Source organism: Mizuhopecten yessoensis, unplaced genomic scaffold (assembly GCF_002113885.1).
Source record: "Mizuhopecten yessoensis strain PY_sf001 unplaced genomic scaffold, ASM211388v2 scaffold371, whole genome shotgun sequence".
NCBI classification, from domain to species: domain Eukaryota; kingdom Metazoa; phylum Mollusca; class Bivalvia; order Pectinida; family Pectinidae; genus Mizuhopecten; species Mizuhopecten yessoensis.
The window spans coordinates 61334-77119 of NW_018403513.1; the positions used below are offsets into that span (position 1 = coordinate 61334).

Sequence of the window (15786 nt, forward strand, 5' to 3'; positions counted from 1 at the left end):
CCCCCATCCCCCCCGTTACTTTGATAAAGATATTTTAGCTTTAAGGTCGAAGGACCTTAATCATTTCCGCACGCCTACGTGAACAAAATTTCAATTTGTGTAACAATTTTGTGTGTGGATCATGTTCATTGATCAAAATATCTAGTATAACAGATCATGTAAAAGATGTTCTGATACATTCTCAGATTCTGTTTGTTCCATAAGCAGGTATGTTGCCTAAAAGTTCAATAGTTTTTGGCTTGTCTTTAATCATTGTTTTTATTTTTTAATTATTGTTCAGGCTTACTAATAATGTCACGTTTACGATGTTGGTCACTAATCGTAGCACTTACTCTCTTTAAATGGGATTAATAGACTTGAGTATTTGTAAAAGATGTGCATTGAATTAAGGTCACCTTACAAGCGTCAGCTGTTGGGAACTTCCCTTTAGCTCAGCGGTAGAGCATTGTGCTGCAGAGGCAAGGGTTGCAGGTTCGAGCCCCAGCGACGACACTATCTGTATCACTCTTCCTCATCCTGGTGTCTCATAATAACTGCTGGTTCCCTTTCTAGTAATTTGATGACACATTGACTGCGATAACGTAACTTCTGATGACAAGACAATTTTTATATGTATTGCGTCATTGGAGCTACAAACTGGTCCAATGCCAATTTATGGAGCAAAATCAAAAGTGTCAAATCTGTAAATGTATATTTGTTGAAATAACGAATCCTTACTTATAAAATAACTCTTTCACAAAATGAGCCAAGTCCATCTCGGAAAGAAAAAAGAAACAACCATCATGCTTGATGTTATCTCAATTATCTGTTATGGCCTGCATACTATTACAACTGATGCTGCCATGTTTACTACAAATTCCATATTGGGTCATGATCATGACACCCATCTAAAGAGGTATGAGTGACCTATATCCGAAGAGAGACAAAGTTTCCATTATGGTGGTCATTTAGATTTTGACCACGCTACGTAAACTTCATAATTTAACGACACTTTGGGCAGCGTCTAACTTCAAGTTACATAGGAGATCACTAGAAATAGTTTATATTGCAAATGAGTGTATAGATGCAGACCCATGTGCATGTGCTGTCAGTAAATGCTAAATTCGCTCCAGTTCAATGTGATTCACAACATGCTTGCTTCATTACAATGCATGGGATCGATTTGATACCCGGGTAGTAATATTAGTACTAAGGAGGGGGGNGAGAAAAACTGCAAAAAGTGGCATGTTAGCAGATGGATGATTATCATTCCTTCACCTTGCCCAATGTGTAGGCAACATAAAAAGTAATTCTGTTTCTATCACTTCTCACTACACAAAGCAACAAAATAAAGGGAGAAATGAAAGTAGGTAAAGGAAGATTAGGGGTGCTGATTAGTGGCTTAATTTTTTTTGTCTCATTTTTTCTTTGTCATAAAGTTTGTAGAGGAGAAGAAATTAATGAAAGCTAATTATTGTTCCTTTGCAACAAAGTTGTCTCCTGCTAAAGTTGAATTAACAAAGAGTCAGAATGGTGCAAAAATCAGCCATCATATGACTTGGAATGCAGCTAGATCAGTCATACTTTCCCTTGCTTCAGCTGCCAATAATTAATGGAATGAATGAATATTGTGGAACATAATATAAGCATTTTCATATTTTTGTGGAACAAACAAACAGTTATGTATTAAAAGCAGGTGCATTTCTGTACCATGAAAAAGATTTCTAGTTTCATATACTGAAATAAGGAAGTGAGGTCTGTTCAATGTTAGTTCCAAATTATTTGTACAGTTTATTAATTTTCATCAAAGTGAGTGAAAGATAATGTCAGACATTAAATCATGCAGTCGTATAAATATCCCTCAACAGTATGAAAAAAAGGCCTTGAAAGATTTTGGGGAGTCATTTCTGGATGGAGATTTTATTGCATTAAAGCTGAATGTGTAAAAGATTGTACCACTATTATTGACCATGCCAACCAGCTCCCTTGTAATTCACAGGAAAGCAAATGTCCCAAAAAAAGTCAATGACAATATTTTACAAGGAACATTTTGCTCCAGGTAGAAAAGAATGGCTGCTGAGCCTGGGCGTGTGCTGAAACCTGTCAACAGTTCCAGTGGTCCAGATCTCACTTCTGCAGTCAAACCAGGCACAGTCAAAGTACAGGCCAAAGAGAAAGCTCCAACCTCTACAGAAGCAGCCAGGTACATTTGTACAGGCAAATCCTGACAAGGAATCAGTCAGTGGCATACGTCATCAGAGTTTAAAATTCACATTGGCATTCATAACTTTTGCTGGTTAAAATATATTTTGAAAAATGATTGTTTCCACACTTGGTTTCAATGTAAAATTTCATTTACTCCTGGCTTCAACAAAGAGATTTCCAAACATTGTTTGATGTCGAGTCAAAATTTATTTAAATAAGCTACATCATTTCTTTATAATTGACAAGATTGTAATGATTATAAACATTTAACCGCTTAACACTAGATTTTAAAACAGCCTATATCATACAATTACTAACTCAAAATGCTTGTCCGTAACTAAGTGATTTTTCCCCCCATTTTTAAGCCAACATCATCAGATGCTTCCTCCATGTAGCAAAAACTTGCATTATTTTCCCATAATGAACACATGAGGAATATCTTCCCAGTTTTAACCAGTAAAATAATACATCCCAATTCATGTAAGGACAGGCTGATGTAAAATTTATGTTGAAAAACCACTGGTCACTCTGATATAGGCATAACATTAGAATAACTGTTGGGAAGACAGAATGTCACACTGTAAAATAAATGTAACGTTGAAATGTTCTGTGAATTAAAGATGGCAGACAAAACTTGGTGACTGACAAGGGGAATTAAATACTGCTTTGTGATTTCTGATGTAAAAATGCAGTTTTGATTTATTACATGCGAAATTTAGATTTTATTTTGTGAGGTTGTACATGTACATACATATAATGTTTAGTCTGAATTTGAACACTGACATTTAGAAATCCATTTATAAATTTTCAGAAAAAAATGGACACTTGAAGACTTTGATATAGGGAGGCCTCTTGGTAAAGGAAAGTTCGGAAATGTTTATCTGGCCAGAGAGAAGTCAACCAAATATGTTGTTGCCCTTAAGGTAAGGTCATCCTTCCATTCCTGTATTCTTAAGCCGTCCATTGCTGTATGCTACATGCATTGAGACACATGTTTATGTCTGCATTTGCATAATCAAATTACGTCCTGGCATGTGTTTGACCATCAATGAATCAGTAAAACACTTGTTATTAGATTGTATTGACCTTCATCCAACAAGAGATTTTTTTTATAATATAACAGATCTCAAATCACTAATCGAAACAGTCAGTATCTCTACAATTGTAACCTACCTTAAACCTGTTGATCTGTTCAAAAAGATATATTAACTTAATCATAGACACTTTAACAATTTTTCAAGTTGACGTTTGTCTTTTACTTTTTCGTTCGTTTGATGTAATTTCCTTTTGCATGTTTTTTTTCTACTTTTATTGGACTTAATGACCTCTTATGTGTTGTTTGGCTATTAAGAATGAAATAATAATAATAATATTGACCTTTAGTACAATATGAATTTATAGTATTTTGTTAATGCTTTATGATTTGTGTGTTATATTTGCAGGTTCTGTTCAAGTCACAGTTACAGAAAGCTGGTGTAGAGCATCAACTTCGTCGTGAGATAGAAATACAGTCACATCTCAGGTAAACACACTTAACACCACGCCCCGCTTGTATAAAAAATATCTCAACTTGAGATTTCCTCAGCTGAGATTTCCTCAAATAAAGCTTGTATAAACATTCCTCAGGTAACTTGAGGACACCCTTAACTGAGGAAAAGTTGAGGCCTTTTCGCGATGGTGTAAGCTGCCCGATTGGGAACTATTTTTTTGAAGGAGGTTTGTAAACTATGTTATACTTTTCCCCGTAAATTGTCAAAGAAGGAGACAGGGTGAAGGTAAGTTTCACAGTGTCGTCTGCTGCATTTAACATCATGAATATGTCAGCAACAAATTGCAAGAGTGCGAGAGGGAGGAACTTGTGTTAATGGAGAGCGTGCATGAGAGAGAGGATGTGATGTTTGGAAGAGTATTAGGGAGTGACGGTTAGGCAGGTGTATCTGTGAAAAACAAAGAAAAAGAATGGGACGAGGTGACTGCCGTTGTTAATGCGTACATATGAGAATATTTTACCTGCTATTCTGTAAAAGTCGAAGACAGCTACAGATTTTACTTATAAAAGTGAACTTGAGGAAAATCTCAAGAGTTGAGTAGAAAACTGAGGTTTTGAGTTGAGGAAGGTTTTTGCAAGCCATTTTGAGGAATCTCAAATAAATCGAGGAAATCCTCAGATTTAAGGAAATCTCATTACTTAAGTAGTTTTATACAAGCAGGGCCAGAGAATGTTTGTAAGAAGGATGTCTGCATTGACAAAACATGACACAGGTTTCTTTAATCTGGTTCTGTCTTAAAACTGCATGATCAGTTTCAGGTTTGACTCCATATCCCCGTAACATTGGCAGATTTAAAGAGAGGTAGTCATGTTCAACCAAATTCTCTGACTGCTGCTTTAGGAATTCAGGTCGGGTTGGACTACTAGAAATATACGAAATTATGGCACTTCTATTTTCAGTTTGGTTGATAGAGTTTCAGGCTTCACAAGGTTGATACCACATTTTGTACAAGTACATACATTTTTCATATTCAAAAATACTACCTGGTTCCCATTTTGTTTTGAAAATTGTCCAGACATCGGATTACTTTTTAGAACTTTTTAGACTCTACTACAGTCATGTGCCGTTAACATTTTCTCATTATGCTTCGGAAATTTCTCAAGTATAACAAATCATTAGTTTTTACAAAAAATAAATGTAAGGAGGGTTACCCCGTATTAAGAATGTAGCTTAGCATAAAGTGTGAAATAATTTCCGATGTTGTAGACATCCCAACATCCTACGATTGTTTGGATATTTCCATGACAAATCCCGAGTCTACCTCATACTGGAGTATGCACCGAAGGGAGAGCTCTACAAGGAGCTGATGAAGGACAAAAGATTTGATGAGAAGAGAACCGTCACTGTAAGCATGTGTCTACATTTTTGTTTGTATTATTTATGGACAGAATGTTAGGTGATGAGTGCTATATAAAGCCTATTGTATAAACCAAAAATTTTGAAGTTAAATAAATACAGCATATGTATTTAAAAAAAATAGTTGAGGTCCGACCAGATTGTGACATTAACTGTAGTGGACCAAAAATCAGAGGGAAATTCTGTCATAGGACTGAATGTGTCATCATATCATCTTTGTTGTGAAGACTTAAAGCTCCAGACAAACAAAGACTGGGGAATAACAAATTTCAAATGTGTGGGGGGAAAAAAGGGGGGACTTTAAAAGGTTTAGCTTCTTGTATAATGTAAACTCTGATATAAAAGCGTGTTTTGGAAGTATATTCTATATGTTTTAAGGTTAATAACCTTGTACACATGAGGATTGATTTGTGTGTGTGTTATCTCACCAGCTTTGTGTACTTACAGTATATAAACCAGTTGGCCAGTGCCCTGAGGTATTGTCACGGTAAAAAGGTCATTCACAGGGATATCAAACCTGAGAACCTCCTCCTTGGACACACAGGTGACCTCAAAATTGCTGATTTTGGATGGTCAGTTCATGCACCCTCATCCAGGTAAGTAAAAATTTCCAACAGTCAGTCTATGTACACTCTTTCAGGTAAGTGACAACCTCCAGGGGTCGGTCAAAGGCCATTTACCTTCATTCAGATATGGAAAAAACTGGTCAGTCTCACACCCATGTATTGGTATAAATTAACAATCCTTTTTAAAAATGAGTTTTAATTGAACGACGTAAATATGAAACTGGGAAAAGTTAGTTGCATTTGAATTGTGTTAATACCCGTAGTGCAGTAATGCATAGTATTTTTTGAAACTTCTCCTATATAATATGGAAAGCGCAAAATAAGGCTGAATAAAACTAAATATACCGACTTTTACCCATCTGACACTATATTTTAGCATTATAAATATACTAAATTTAGCCATCATCAGTACTGTTATAAGAATAAGACAATGGATAAGCATATTAAAGCACTAGAGCATGTTTTCCATCCTCAAAGTTATCTAAAAAAAAATCTGAATTCTGGAAACTTTAAAAACAATACAAAGTAAGAATACTGTAAGATGTGGCTCACTAGGGTTTACCCAGTCCCTCACTGTGCACCCTCCTCATACCTTTCAGAAGTGCTGACGTGCCTGTTATAACATGGATAACGCCTAGTTGACATGTACTTACAATGAATTAAACCTTCAGGGTACCAACATAAAAAACAAAGTTAAGAAAGTCCAATACATAGTGAGACACTTTGATAGTTAAACATGTAGACATTTTATGGCAGTTCATTAAGGGTTGGGAGTACTTAAGACCTTTCCAATGAGAGGTCTTTAACTGTGGATTGTTCCTACCTTATTGAGATCCTTTCGAACTGAGCCTACAAGAGTGATCAAATCTGCTCAACAAATTAACTTTCAAATTTTGACAATACATGTATCTAGATTCCTGGCCAGATCTCGTGTACGTCATAGCATGTTTTACATACAATGTCTGATTTACAGGAGAACCACATTGTGTGGTACCTTAGATTACCTACCTCCAGAAATGATTGAGGGCAAACTTCACGACGAGAAGGTGGATCTTTGGAGTCTTGGCGTGCTATGTTACGAGTTCCTGGTGGGAAAGCCTCCGTTTGAGGCGGAGACCAATACAGACACGTACAGACGGATAACAAAAGTGGATCTTCAGTTCCCAGTATATGTGTCGGAGCCTGCTAGAAATCTTATTAAAAATGTGAGATCTTAGACTTGGATGTTGTGTGGCCTTTTAATCATAATTAAAATATTAAACATCATGTGTGTTATTCATAATAATTGGAATTCTGGTACTAATTTTTCATCCTTTTTTTCCATTAAGTAAACTTATATTTGTATATCATACAATATATCTATTTATCAATACATATGAGTCGCATGTATGTTTTAATATATTCCCAATACATGTGATTGTTATGTTTGACCATTATGATTTCAGCTGCTGAAACATGACCCAAACCAACGGTTATCTCTGGACAAAGTTTTAGAACATCCTTGGATCAAAGACAATCAAAATCCTGTAACGTCATAACAGACCCTAGTTCTCTCAAAGCACTTTTGTGATCATTTGAACCCCACGCGTTTATTCTCATATTGGAGATTAAATGATAATATTTACCCTCCTTAAGTATTAGATGAGACTCCCGTCTTACCATCGTAGAGAAGGTGAAGGTAGCACAGACATCGCAGACATGACGGGTGAGAGGAGGTGTTGTATATCATGTGATAATTTATTGACCTCTGACCTTGGCTACTCAGGAATTCTATCTCCAGTCACCTAACACACAGAAATGTCGAACTAGGCAAATTGTGTAACGAAAGTTTTTCTCTGAAGACCTGTATGGAGCATGTGAGCATCAACTCACAGCTAGGATTCTTTCATTATCAATGCAGTCAAGAGTCCCTTAATACTGTGAGAAATAGTAACACTCAGTGTATTTGGTAAATATCTGGCACAGTATTAGATTAGATTTTTGTTTGAATAAACCTATACTTTTTTACTTTGCATTTGAAAATGAAAGATCAATTAGCAAAACCATATGGAGATTACAAAGGCATTGAAATTTTGCTTTAATACATGGATTCCGTATAGAAGTATGCAAAATACAACAGGAGAGGTGTGAAAAGCTGTCTATATGAGGCAAATGATTAATAAATTTGAATGCAAGGATTAACATTTTCTTTGGAAAATTAAAAAATCAAATTATTTCAACACTTTTATGGATTTTAATAATGAGCGTGAGAGAATGACCATGTGCATTTAAAAACAAAAGTCTTTGTTAAATATAGTAATCTTTTGGTTTACAATACTCTGGGTATATTTGTAAGAATACTGTTTCTTGTTTATATATTTCGAACAAGATTGTGTGTGTAATTTTGAAGTGAGTTGAATATTTGATTGAAATTGTAAAAATCACATTATTTATTTGTATGTCCTGAAGATTGAAATCAAAGTATAAAAAATGTATGATGTGTAGGTGTGACTGTTGAAATGTGTGATCTTTTATAAAGTGTAATGCTGTTTTTATTTCTTTGTCTCACCTTAACCTCTCAGAGAGTATGTTGATGTGTAATGTCATGAATATTACAGTTGGTACATGTTTTTATATAAACAGGCTATTAAATCAGTTTACATTTCATGTGAAATTTAAGAAAACTGGTCGGTGAGATTCATAAATCTCGTGAAATAGAACACACATTAAGGATGAAATTTTATCGCAAATTACTTTGTATGCAAGTACTTGCTGTATGCCTGGAAACTTTTGCTTGGTCGAACTGTTGCCCTTAACTGGTAGATGCATACTTATGCAGTGTTAGCTTGGCCTTCACATAGAATTACTATATGTAGTATGTTGTAATGATAAATTAACCAAAATTATGGAGAGTTAAAAAGATGAAAACTGGACTGTGGTAAAAGTTCCATGTGTACTGTATTTTCTGGCCATCATCCCGTATATAACCATTTTGACATAATGTCTAATATCTTCAATTAAACATCACAATGTCATCATGTCCTCTCTGTTGTCGTCGTCTTAATTTGGATGTCGCAGTGATTAGTGTTATTAACCAAAGTAATACGCTTAAAATATGACTTGGTTGTATTCGTTGCATAATAGAGTTGTCATGTGAGAAACATAGGCAGATATAAGCAAACACCTCAAGATTTGTTGTAATAGTAATGGAAAGAAAAAAACAATACTCGGAGCTCCTTAGTGCTGTATGAACCTCTAAGGAAGGGAAAGCACTAGGGAGCTGCTCAGAACTTATATATATATCTATACACACAGTAAAGCATGTTTACTACAGTACTTGTTGGTGAATAATGTCAAGATCTTGGAAGCCAATTCCCATTTGGTAGCTTTACTGATGTCTAAGTTAAAAAACAGTGGGTTACTCAAAGGCAATTTATTTTTTTTAGTTTTGGAATGAAAACATATTATTAAAACCCAGATTTGTACTTTATTCTTCTAATTTCACTTGTGGTGTTTCAAGTTTTTTGCTTGAAGCTGTTTATTTCCACTCAAACATCATGTGACAAGTATCACCATATTTGACAGTTGTATTTGAGCTGAGGGATTTTATATTTGTAGCTGATAAATTCACATTCAATTTGAAATTTAAGAAAGTTGAAGACAACATGATTTAGTAATCATGAAATAGATACACGTACATATTGAAAGATTAAATATACATCAGAAGAAGAATTTTGTACCATATTTGTCATTATTTGATACTTGTCTGTATAGTTACATTTAACTTGATAGAGAATACATGCTTCCTTACACATTCTTAAGATCTCACTTAAAATTTGCTATTAGGTAAGCATGTCAGGGTAATTTAAAAATGCATTAATTATCAATACATTCCTTTGTATCTCATATGTTATAAGTAGGTCCATTTTACCATTTATGAGTGAACATCAAGATTCTTATTTGTGGAGTTCTTTTTAGAAAGGAAATACATTTCATAGTTAGGTAGCATATGTCCTTAATAAAATTGAGTTTTGCTTCACAGACATTTAACATTCCAACATGGAAATGTCCTAGGTGCAGAGTTTGTAAACATTGCTATTCTTCACTTAAACTTCTGACACCTTAATATAAAATATATAACACATTTCAGATGATATCCAATATTGCCAGTGCTGTGTGTCTGTATGTAAGTAACAAAGTGTGACTGATATATACCATATAGCAGGATATTTCCGCGGGAATGATAGTGATTGTGATATTTTTGTGATTTATGGGTTAATATAGTGATTGCAAAAATATGATCAACATAATAATATGACAAGCATAAAAAATGAGCTGCAATAATAAACTTCATATTAAATGGTAATGTCGTCATGAAATAATGATCATGTGGTTGTAATGATTCATTTACATCGGGAGTATTACAAGATCAATATCGTGAAAATGTAAGCCTGCGTAAATAACCTGTTATACGGCATTGGTATAAATGATAATGAGATGCTCCAATCAGCAGTGTTTTATGTACGAGAATGGAAATGGATGAGTGAGTGTAAAGCAAGACATGTTGATTTTGATAAATAATGCATGTTTCTACTATGTAAATAAACAGTATTATTATCATCCTGGGTTGATTTTTTTTTATGATTAGTTAAAAGGATTTATTTGCCATTGGGGATATTGGGGTTTATCTTTAAAAGGCTAATGAAAAGTACTGGTAGGTGTGTTGGGACTTTGTGCCTCATTTGGCAAGTATTCGTAATTCGAAAAAGTAGGGTCCAATAAGTTTGCAGATGTCCAGTAAAAGGTAGCCTGGACTGGATCTCGGGTAAAAGGTAGCTCGATTGAGAGGAAGCCTGGTTGACAGGTAAAATGTAGCCTAGTATACTGGCATCAGCTTGTCTGCCTGTAGAAAAAGCTTGACTCCTTCTGAAGTTGTGCATCCAGGTGTTATTTTTTCCTTACACTTTTTAACGAAGTTATTGCCCTTTGTTGAAAAAATCCTGACACTTTTTGTCCAGACATTCCGTTTAAAGCTAAGGACTGATTTCAAAGAAAGTTTCCAAATATGATAACTACCACCTGAAGTTGTGCATCCAGGTATTATTTTTCCATTCTGACCTTTTTTACGGAGTTATTGCCTTTTGTTGAAAAATCCTTGCCCAGACAATTCATACCAAAACTAGTACTACGGTGCCACTTTCAACGATTGTTTTCAGATATGATAACTACCACCTGATGTTGTGCATCCAGCTATTATATTTTTCATTCTGACCTATATACAGATTTATTGCCCTTTGTTGAAAAATCCTTGTTCAGACAATTCCTCCAAAACTATGGGGCCGATTTCAATGAAAGTTTTCAGATATGATAGCTACCCCCTGATGTTGTGCATCCAGGCATTTTTTTCATACCCTTTTGATAGAGTAGTGGTCCTTTGTTTAAAGACCCTTGTCCTGACAACTTAATTCTGCTAATCTACCGGGCTGATTTCAAAGCAAGTTTATATATAGATATGGTTATAGTGCCCCCTGCGTTGTGCATCCAAGTAATACTTTTTTTCATTCGTACCCTTTTAAAATGAGTTATGGCCTTTTGCTGAAAATCTTTGCTTGCTGACAACTCTTCCTTAAACTACTAGGACGATTTAAGCAAAGCGGGTTCATCTGGGCTAGCAAGAATTTGGTATGCAAGTATGTTTTGGCATGGGGAGGGAGTACAGGAAGTATGTTGGTAACCTATATACTTACATAAGTGTACAGCTCAGTAAATAAAGAATTACTGGTGGGAGACTATGGATTGCTTTGCCTTAGTTAACCTTTAGCGTACAATTCTAGTTTAGCCTAGTTTAGGGCGTAATGGGCGTATGCCCCCCCCCCCCCCCCCCTTTTCAACCCCCCCAAAAAAACCTATCGTAATCTGCTAATATTGGCTTGAATATGGCAATTTATCATATTCATTAATTAAACACTTTAAACACCCTGACACTTTAACTATAAAATATACATGCTCCAAGTCAGGAACCGTTACATTAGTGCATTTCACAATTATTTTATGTTTTTTGGCAAAAAAGGTCCAAAATTATTTTCGTCTCGCTCCGCTCGGCAAAAGATTTGATTCTACGCCACCTCTTTCAAATATTCTAGAAACGCCACTGGCCTTGTTATTTGGAAAAGTTGAGCCTGGTTCGCAGGTAGCCTATAATCATTAGGAAAATGAAGTCTGGTTGGCAGGTGAAAAAATAGTGTTGGCAGTAGTAAATTGTTATAAGGAAAAAGTTGTCTGGATTTCAAATAATTGTAGGTTGGAGCTTGGTTTTCATTCAAACATTCGGCATGATTTTAAGGTTACATGTATTATAACCTGGTTGACAGGTAAAATGTAGCCTGCATGGATTTATAAAGACAGCATCAAAATGTGGTGAATAGCGAGCTTACAAGTGCAATGAAATATGTTTTTCAATTTCAATTTCAAAGTATTTTATTGACAATACATATATAATGCAAACATATAAGTTAACATTAAAGGAGATATTTGAACAGTATTGACAAAAGAATAAGACAACAGGCTTTGCCTATATCAGTCTTCTTCTAATTCCGGTAGATATGTACAATGCTTAAATATATAAAATGTTGTGATTCGTTTCCTCTCACACTCATGCACACCCACACCCACACCAGCTTATGTCTAATACTCGTTATTTAAGGGATAAAACTTGCCTGAATAACAATAATAATAACAATACATGAATATTCATTTGGAAATTTATCTAGCACGTATAAGTAACGAAACGTTTTGATGATTTAATATAAGAGTCAACATGTATAAGAATAGTTTTATTTAATTGGTTGGATGCATTACTAATACCATATACTAAACAGTGCAGATTTAAATATCCTACTAGATTATAAATAGTGGTAATATGATGCCTAATATTAGAATACAGAGGACATTGAAAGAAAAAATGTATTAGATCTTCCCTCTGTACACCACATACACAGGAAGCATCATCAATCAGATGGTCTTGTAACTTATCACAGTTAAGATCACTTTTAAAATTTCTTAGCTGACATAAAATTATGTTAAGTTTCCTCGGAACACAGTTAATAAAAGTTTCTGAGACGGATGTATCAAAGGTTTTTTTAAGTTTCTTTTTAAAAGATGAAATTGAGATGGAGTCTCGTACAGTGCTATCAAGTGCATTCCATTTTACCATTGTAGAAGGGAAGAAGCTATTCATATAAGTAGTAGTTCTTGTCTGTGGTATATTAAAGAATCTGTTATTTCTGAAGGTATAGTTATTATTTACATTTAGAAATGGTTGAATGATATTATCGAGATAAGTTGGAGTGTAATTATTAAGAATCTTATACATTAATGTTAGTTTATGATTTTGTCTTCGTGTGTGTAATGTTTCAAGTTGTGTTTCAGTATACAGAATATGATGAGATGTACCTCGTCTGAGGCCAGTAATTAAACGCATAGCTTCTAGTTGAACTGATTCTAAAAGATCTGATTCCGATTTGGTACAATTATCCCATACTATATCAGAATATTCTAGCACAGGTCTTATATAAGAGACATATAATGTTTTTAATGTATTCCTATCAACTGTAGTTTTTAAAATTCTAAGAATACTTAGTCTAGAGTTCGCTTTCTTATAAATATTTGAAATGTGATCTGACCATGTCCCTTTACTGTTAAATGTTAGTCCTAAGTGAGTATGGTGTTCATGTTGTGCAATTGGAGTATTGTTAAATAGCAGTTGAGGATGATTGTTAATGTGTCTACGAGAGAAGTTAATAGCTACAGTCTTATTCGGATTGAATAGGATCTGCCATCGCTTTGACCATTCAGAGATTGAGTCAAGATCATCATTAAGCATGTTAGTAGGTGTTGTAAGGTCATTGTTATTATTTACTATTACATAGAGAGAGGTATCATCTGCAAAGAGTTTTATATGAGAAGTTACATTATTAGTAATATCATTAATAAAAAGAAGAAAGAGGAAGGGACCAAGGACAGATCCTTGAGGAACCCCTGCAGACATAGGTTTGGTACTAGATTTATAACCTTCAAAGATAACCCTTTGTTTTCTGTCAGATAAGTAAGCTTTAAACCAATTATATAATTTACCTTTAATACCATATGTTTTTAGTTTATATAATAGGCCCAAATGCCATACTCGATCAAATGCTTTACTTATGTCACAGAAAACAAAACGCAAATCTTTACCTTGGTCTAAATTGCCACTTATAGTATTATAGATATCAGCTAGTTGATTAGTAGTGGAGTCTTTGGGTTGAAATCCTGACTGATGTACACTTAACATATTGTGACTTGAAATATAATTAAACGTATATTTAAAAATATTTTTTTCTAACATTTTGATAAAAATAGATGTAATAGCAATAGGTCTATAATTATTGAGATCACTGATATCTCCTTTACCTTTATAGAGAGCAGTAACATTAGCCGTTTTTAGTACATCAGGTATTACTCCAATAGATAAAGTTCTATTAAATAATAGTTTGAGTGGGTATACTAAAGAAGCAGAAATGTTCTTTACAATCATAGGTAAAATACCATCAGGACCAGCTGGTTTGTTTTTATTAAAAATGTCAAATTGGTCAGTTATATCTTGTTCAGTAATGTTAATGTCAGAAAGTTCAAATGGACATAAGGGAGGTAAATCAGGTAGGTTAGTGTCAGTAATATCAGAGGCAATGGTGGTAAAGAAGTTATTTAGTGCCTCAGCTTTATCTTGTGGATGGATTAATATTTTATTGTTAGATTTTAGAGGATAAGAATTAGTGCTAGTGTTATTCATTTTTCCTATAGATTTTGCTATCTGCCACCATTTTCTTGGATGCACTGTTTTGTCGGCAAGACAATTTTGAAGTTTCTTAAAGTAATTTTCTTTGGATTGCCGAATAATTTGTATAGTGTCATTGCGACAAGTTCTAAATTTTGCCCAATCTTGTTCCCTATTTTTATTTTTAGCTCTTTTATGTAATCTATTCTTATATCTTAATTTATGCCGAATTTCACCAGTCATCCAAGGTTTATCATCAGGATGGACAGTAATTGTTTTGTGAGGTATATGAGAGTTAGTAGCAGAGTTTATTTTGTTTATAATAGTAGAATATAGTTCATTAATGCTAGTAGTGTTATTAACTATGGAATCCCAATCATTACTAAGTAGTTCATTATTAATAGCATCCCAATTAGCTTCATTGAACTTATATATAGGTTTCTTGAATGGTTTATTTTTTAGTGTCTTAAAACAAATGTTAGCAAGGATGGGGCAGTGATCACTACAGAGAGGGGAAAGTACATTTGTTGAGGTAAAAATGTTTACATTATTAGTAATAAATACATCAATTAAGGTAGCAGTAGTGTTTGTAATGCGTGTTGGTGATTGTATTAAGTTTTTTAAGTGATATTTAGTAATTAATCTTGCAAGATGTGAATTAGGTTTCATTGTGATAAAGTCAATATTTATGTCACCAGTGATAATGATATTAAGATTAGTATTAGAATGATTATCTAAAATGTTATCAAGTTTATTCCAGTAATCTACTTTTGTATTAGGAGGTCTATAAAGACAGCAGAGAAGTATTTTTTTGTTAGAAGTGTTAATTTCTAGGATGACAAGTTCTATGTCTTCAGTTTCAAGATCAGTTCTGTGATTTATTAAGAGGTTGTTTTTAGTATATATCATAATACCACCACCGTGTTGTGATTGTCTGTCTCTACGATATGAGTTGGGATGTGAGTTAATTTGCAAATCAGATTCAGTTATTTCATTATTCAGGTGAGTTTCAGTAAGACATAGGATGTCATAGTCAGTGAATTCAGTATCTATAAGATCAACCTTGTTCCGAAGAGACCTAACATTTAAGTGCATTATTGATAAATCATTATAGTAGTTTCTTTGATTAATACTGATTGATGAGCGACCTGGATTAGAGTGAATATTTCCAGACATCAGAAGTAGAAGTTTTATAACAAACAGAATGTATAAAATATCTTGAGTATACATGTAGTGATATCATATTGGTATTACAGGCAGTAATAGAGGAAGAACTATAGTATAGCTTACAATCACACACAAACATACTTACAAACTACTAACACGCCAAAAAATGAAA

The 15786-nt window shown here is 34.0% G+C and overlaps 1 protein-coding gene across 2 annotated transcripts in view; it reads left to right on the top strand.

The window, feature by feature from the left end:
- The window catches only part of LOC110446968 (aurora kinase A-B-like), a 10615-nt gene extending 360 nt beyond the window's left edge, over window positions 1–10255 (top strand). The window contains exons 2-8 of one of the 2 annotated variants that reach the window (XM_021492320.1): window positions 2039–2182; window positions 2996–3107; window positions 3627–3706; window positions 4941–5079; window positions 5538–5686; window positions 6630–6861; window positions 7102–10255. In XM_021492320.1, the coding sequence (XP_021347995.1) occupies window positions 2049–2182; window positions 2996–3107; window positions 3627–3706; window positions 4941–5079; window positions 5538–5686; window positions 6630–6861; window positions 7102–7194 (939 nt within the window). In that variant the 5' untranslated portion in view covers window positions 2039–2048 and the 3' untranslated portion in view covers window positions 7195–10255. The remainder of the gene's footprint in view (window positions 1–2038; window positions 2183–2995; window positions 3108–3626; window positions 3707–4940; window positions 5080–5537; window positions 5687–6629; window positions 6862–7101) is intronic. The other variant, XM_021492329.1, reaches the window with a different exon arrangement.
- Window positions 10256–15786: the final 5531 nt, after the last annotated feature.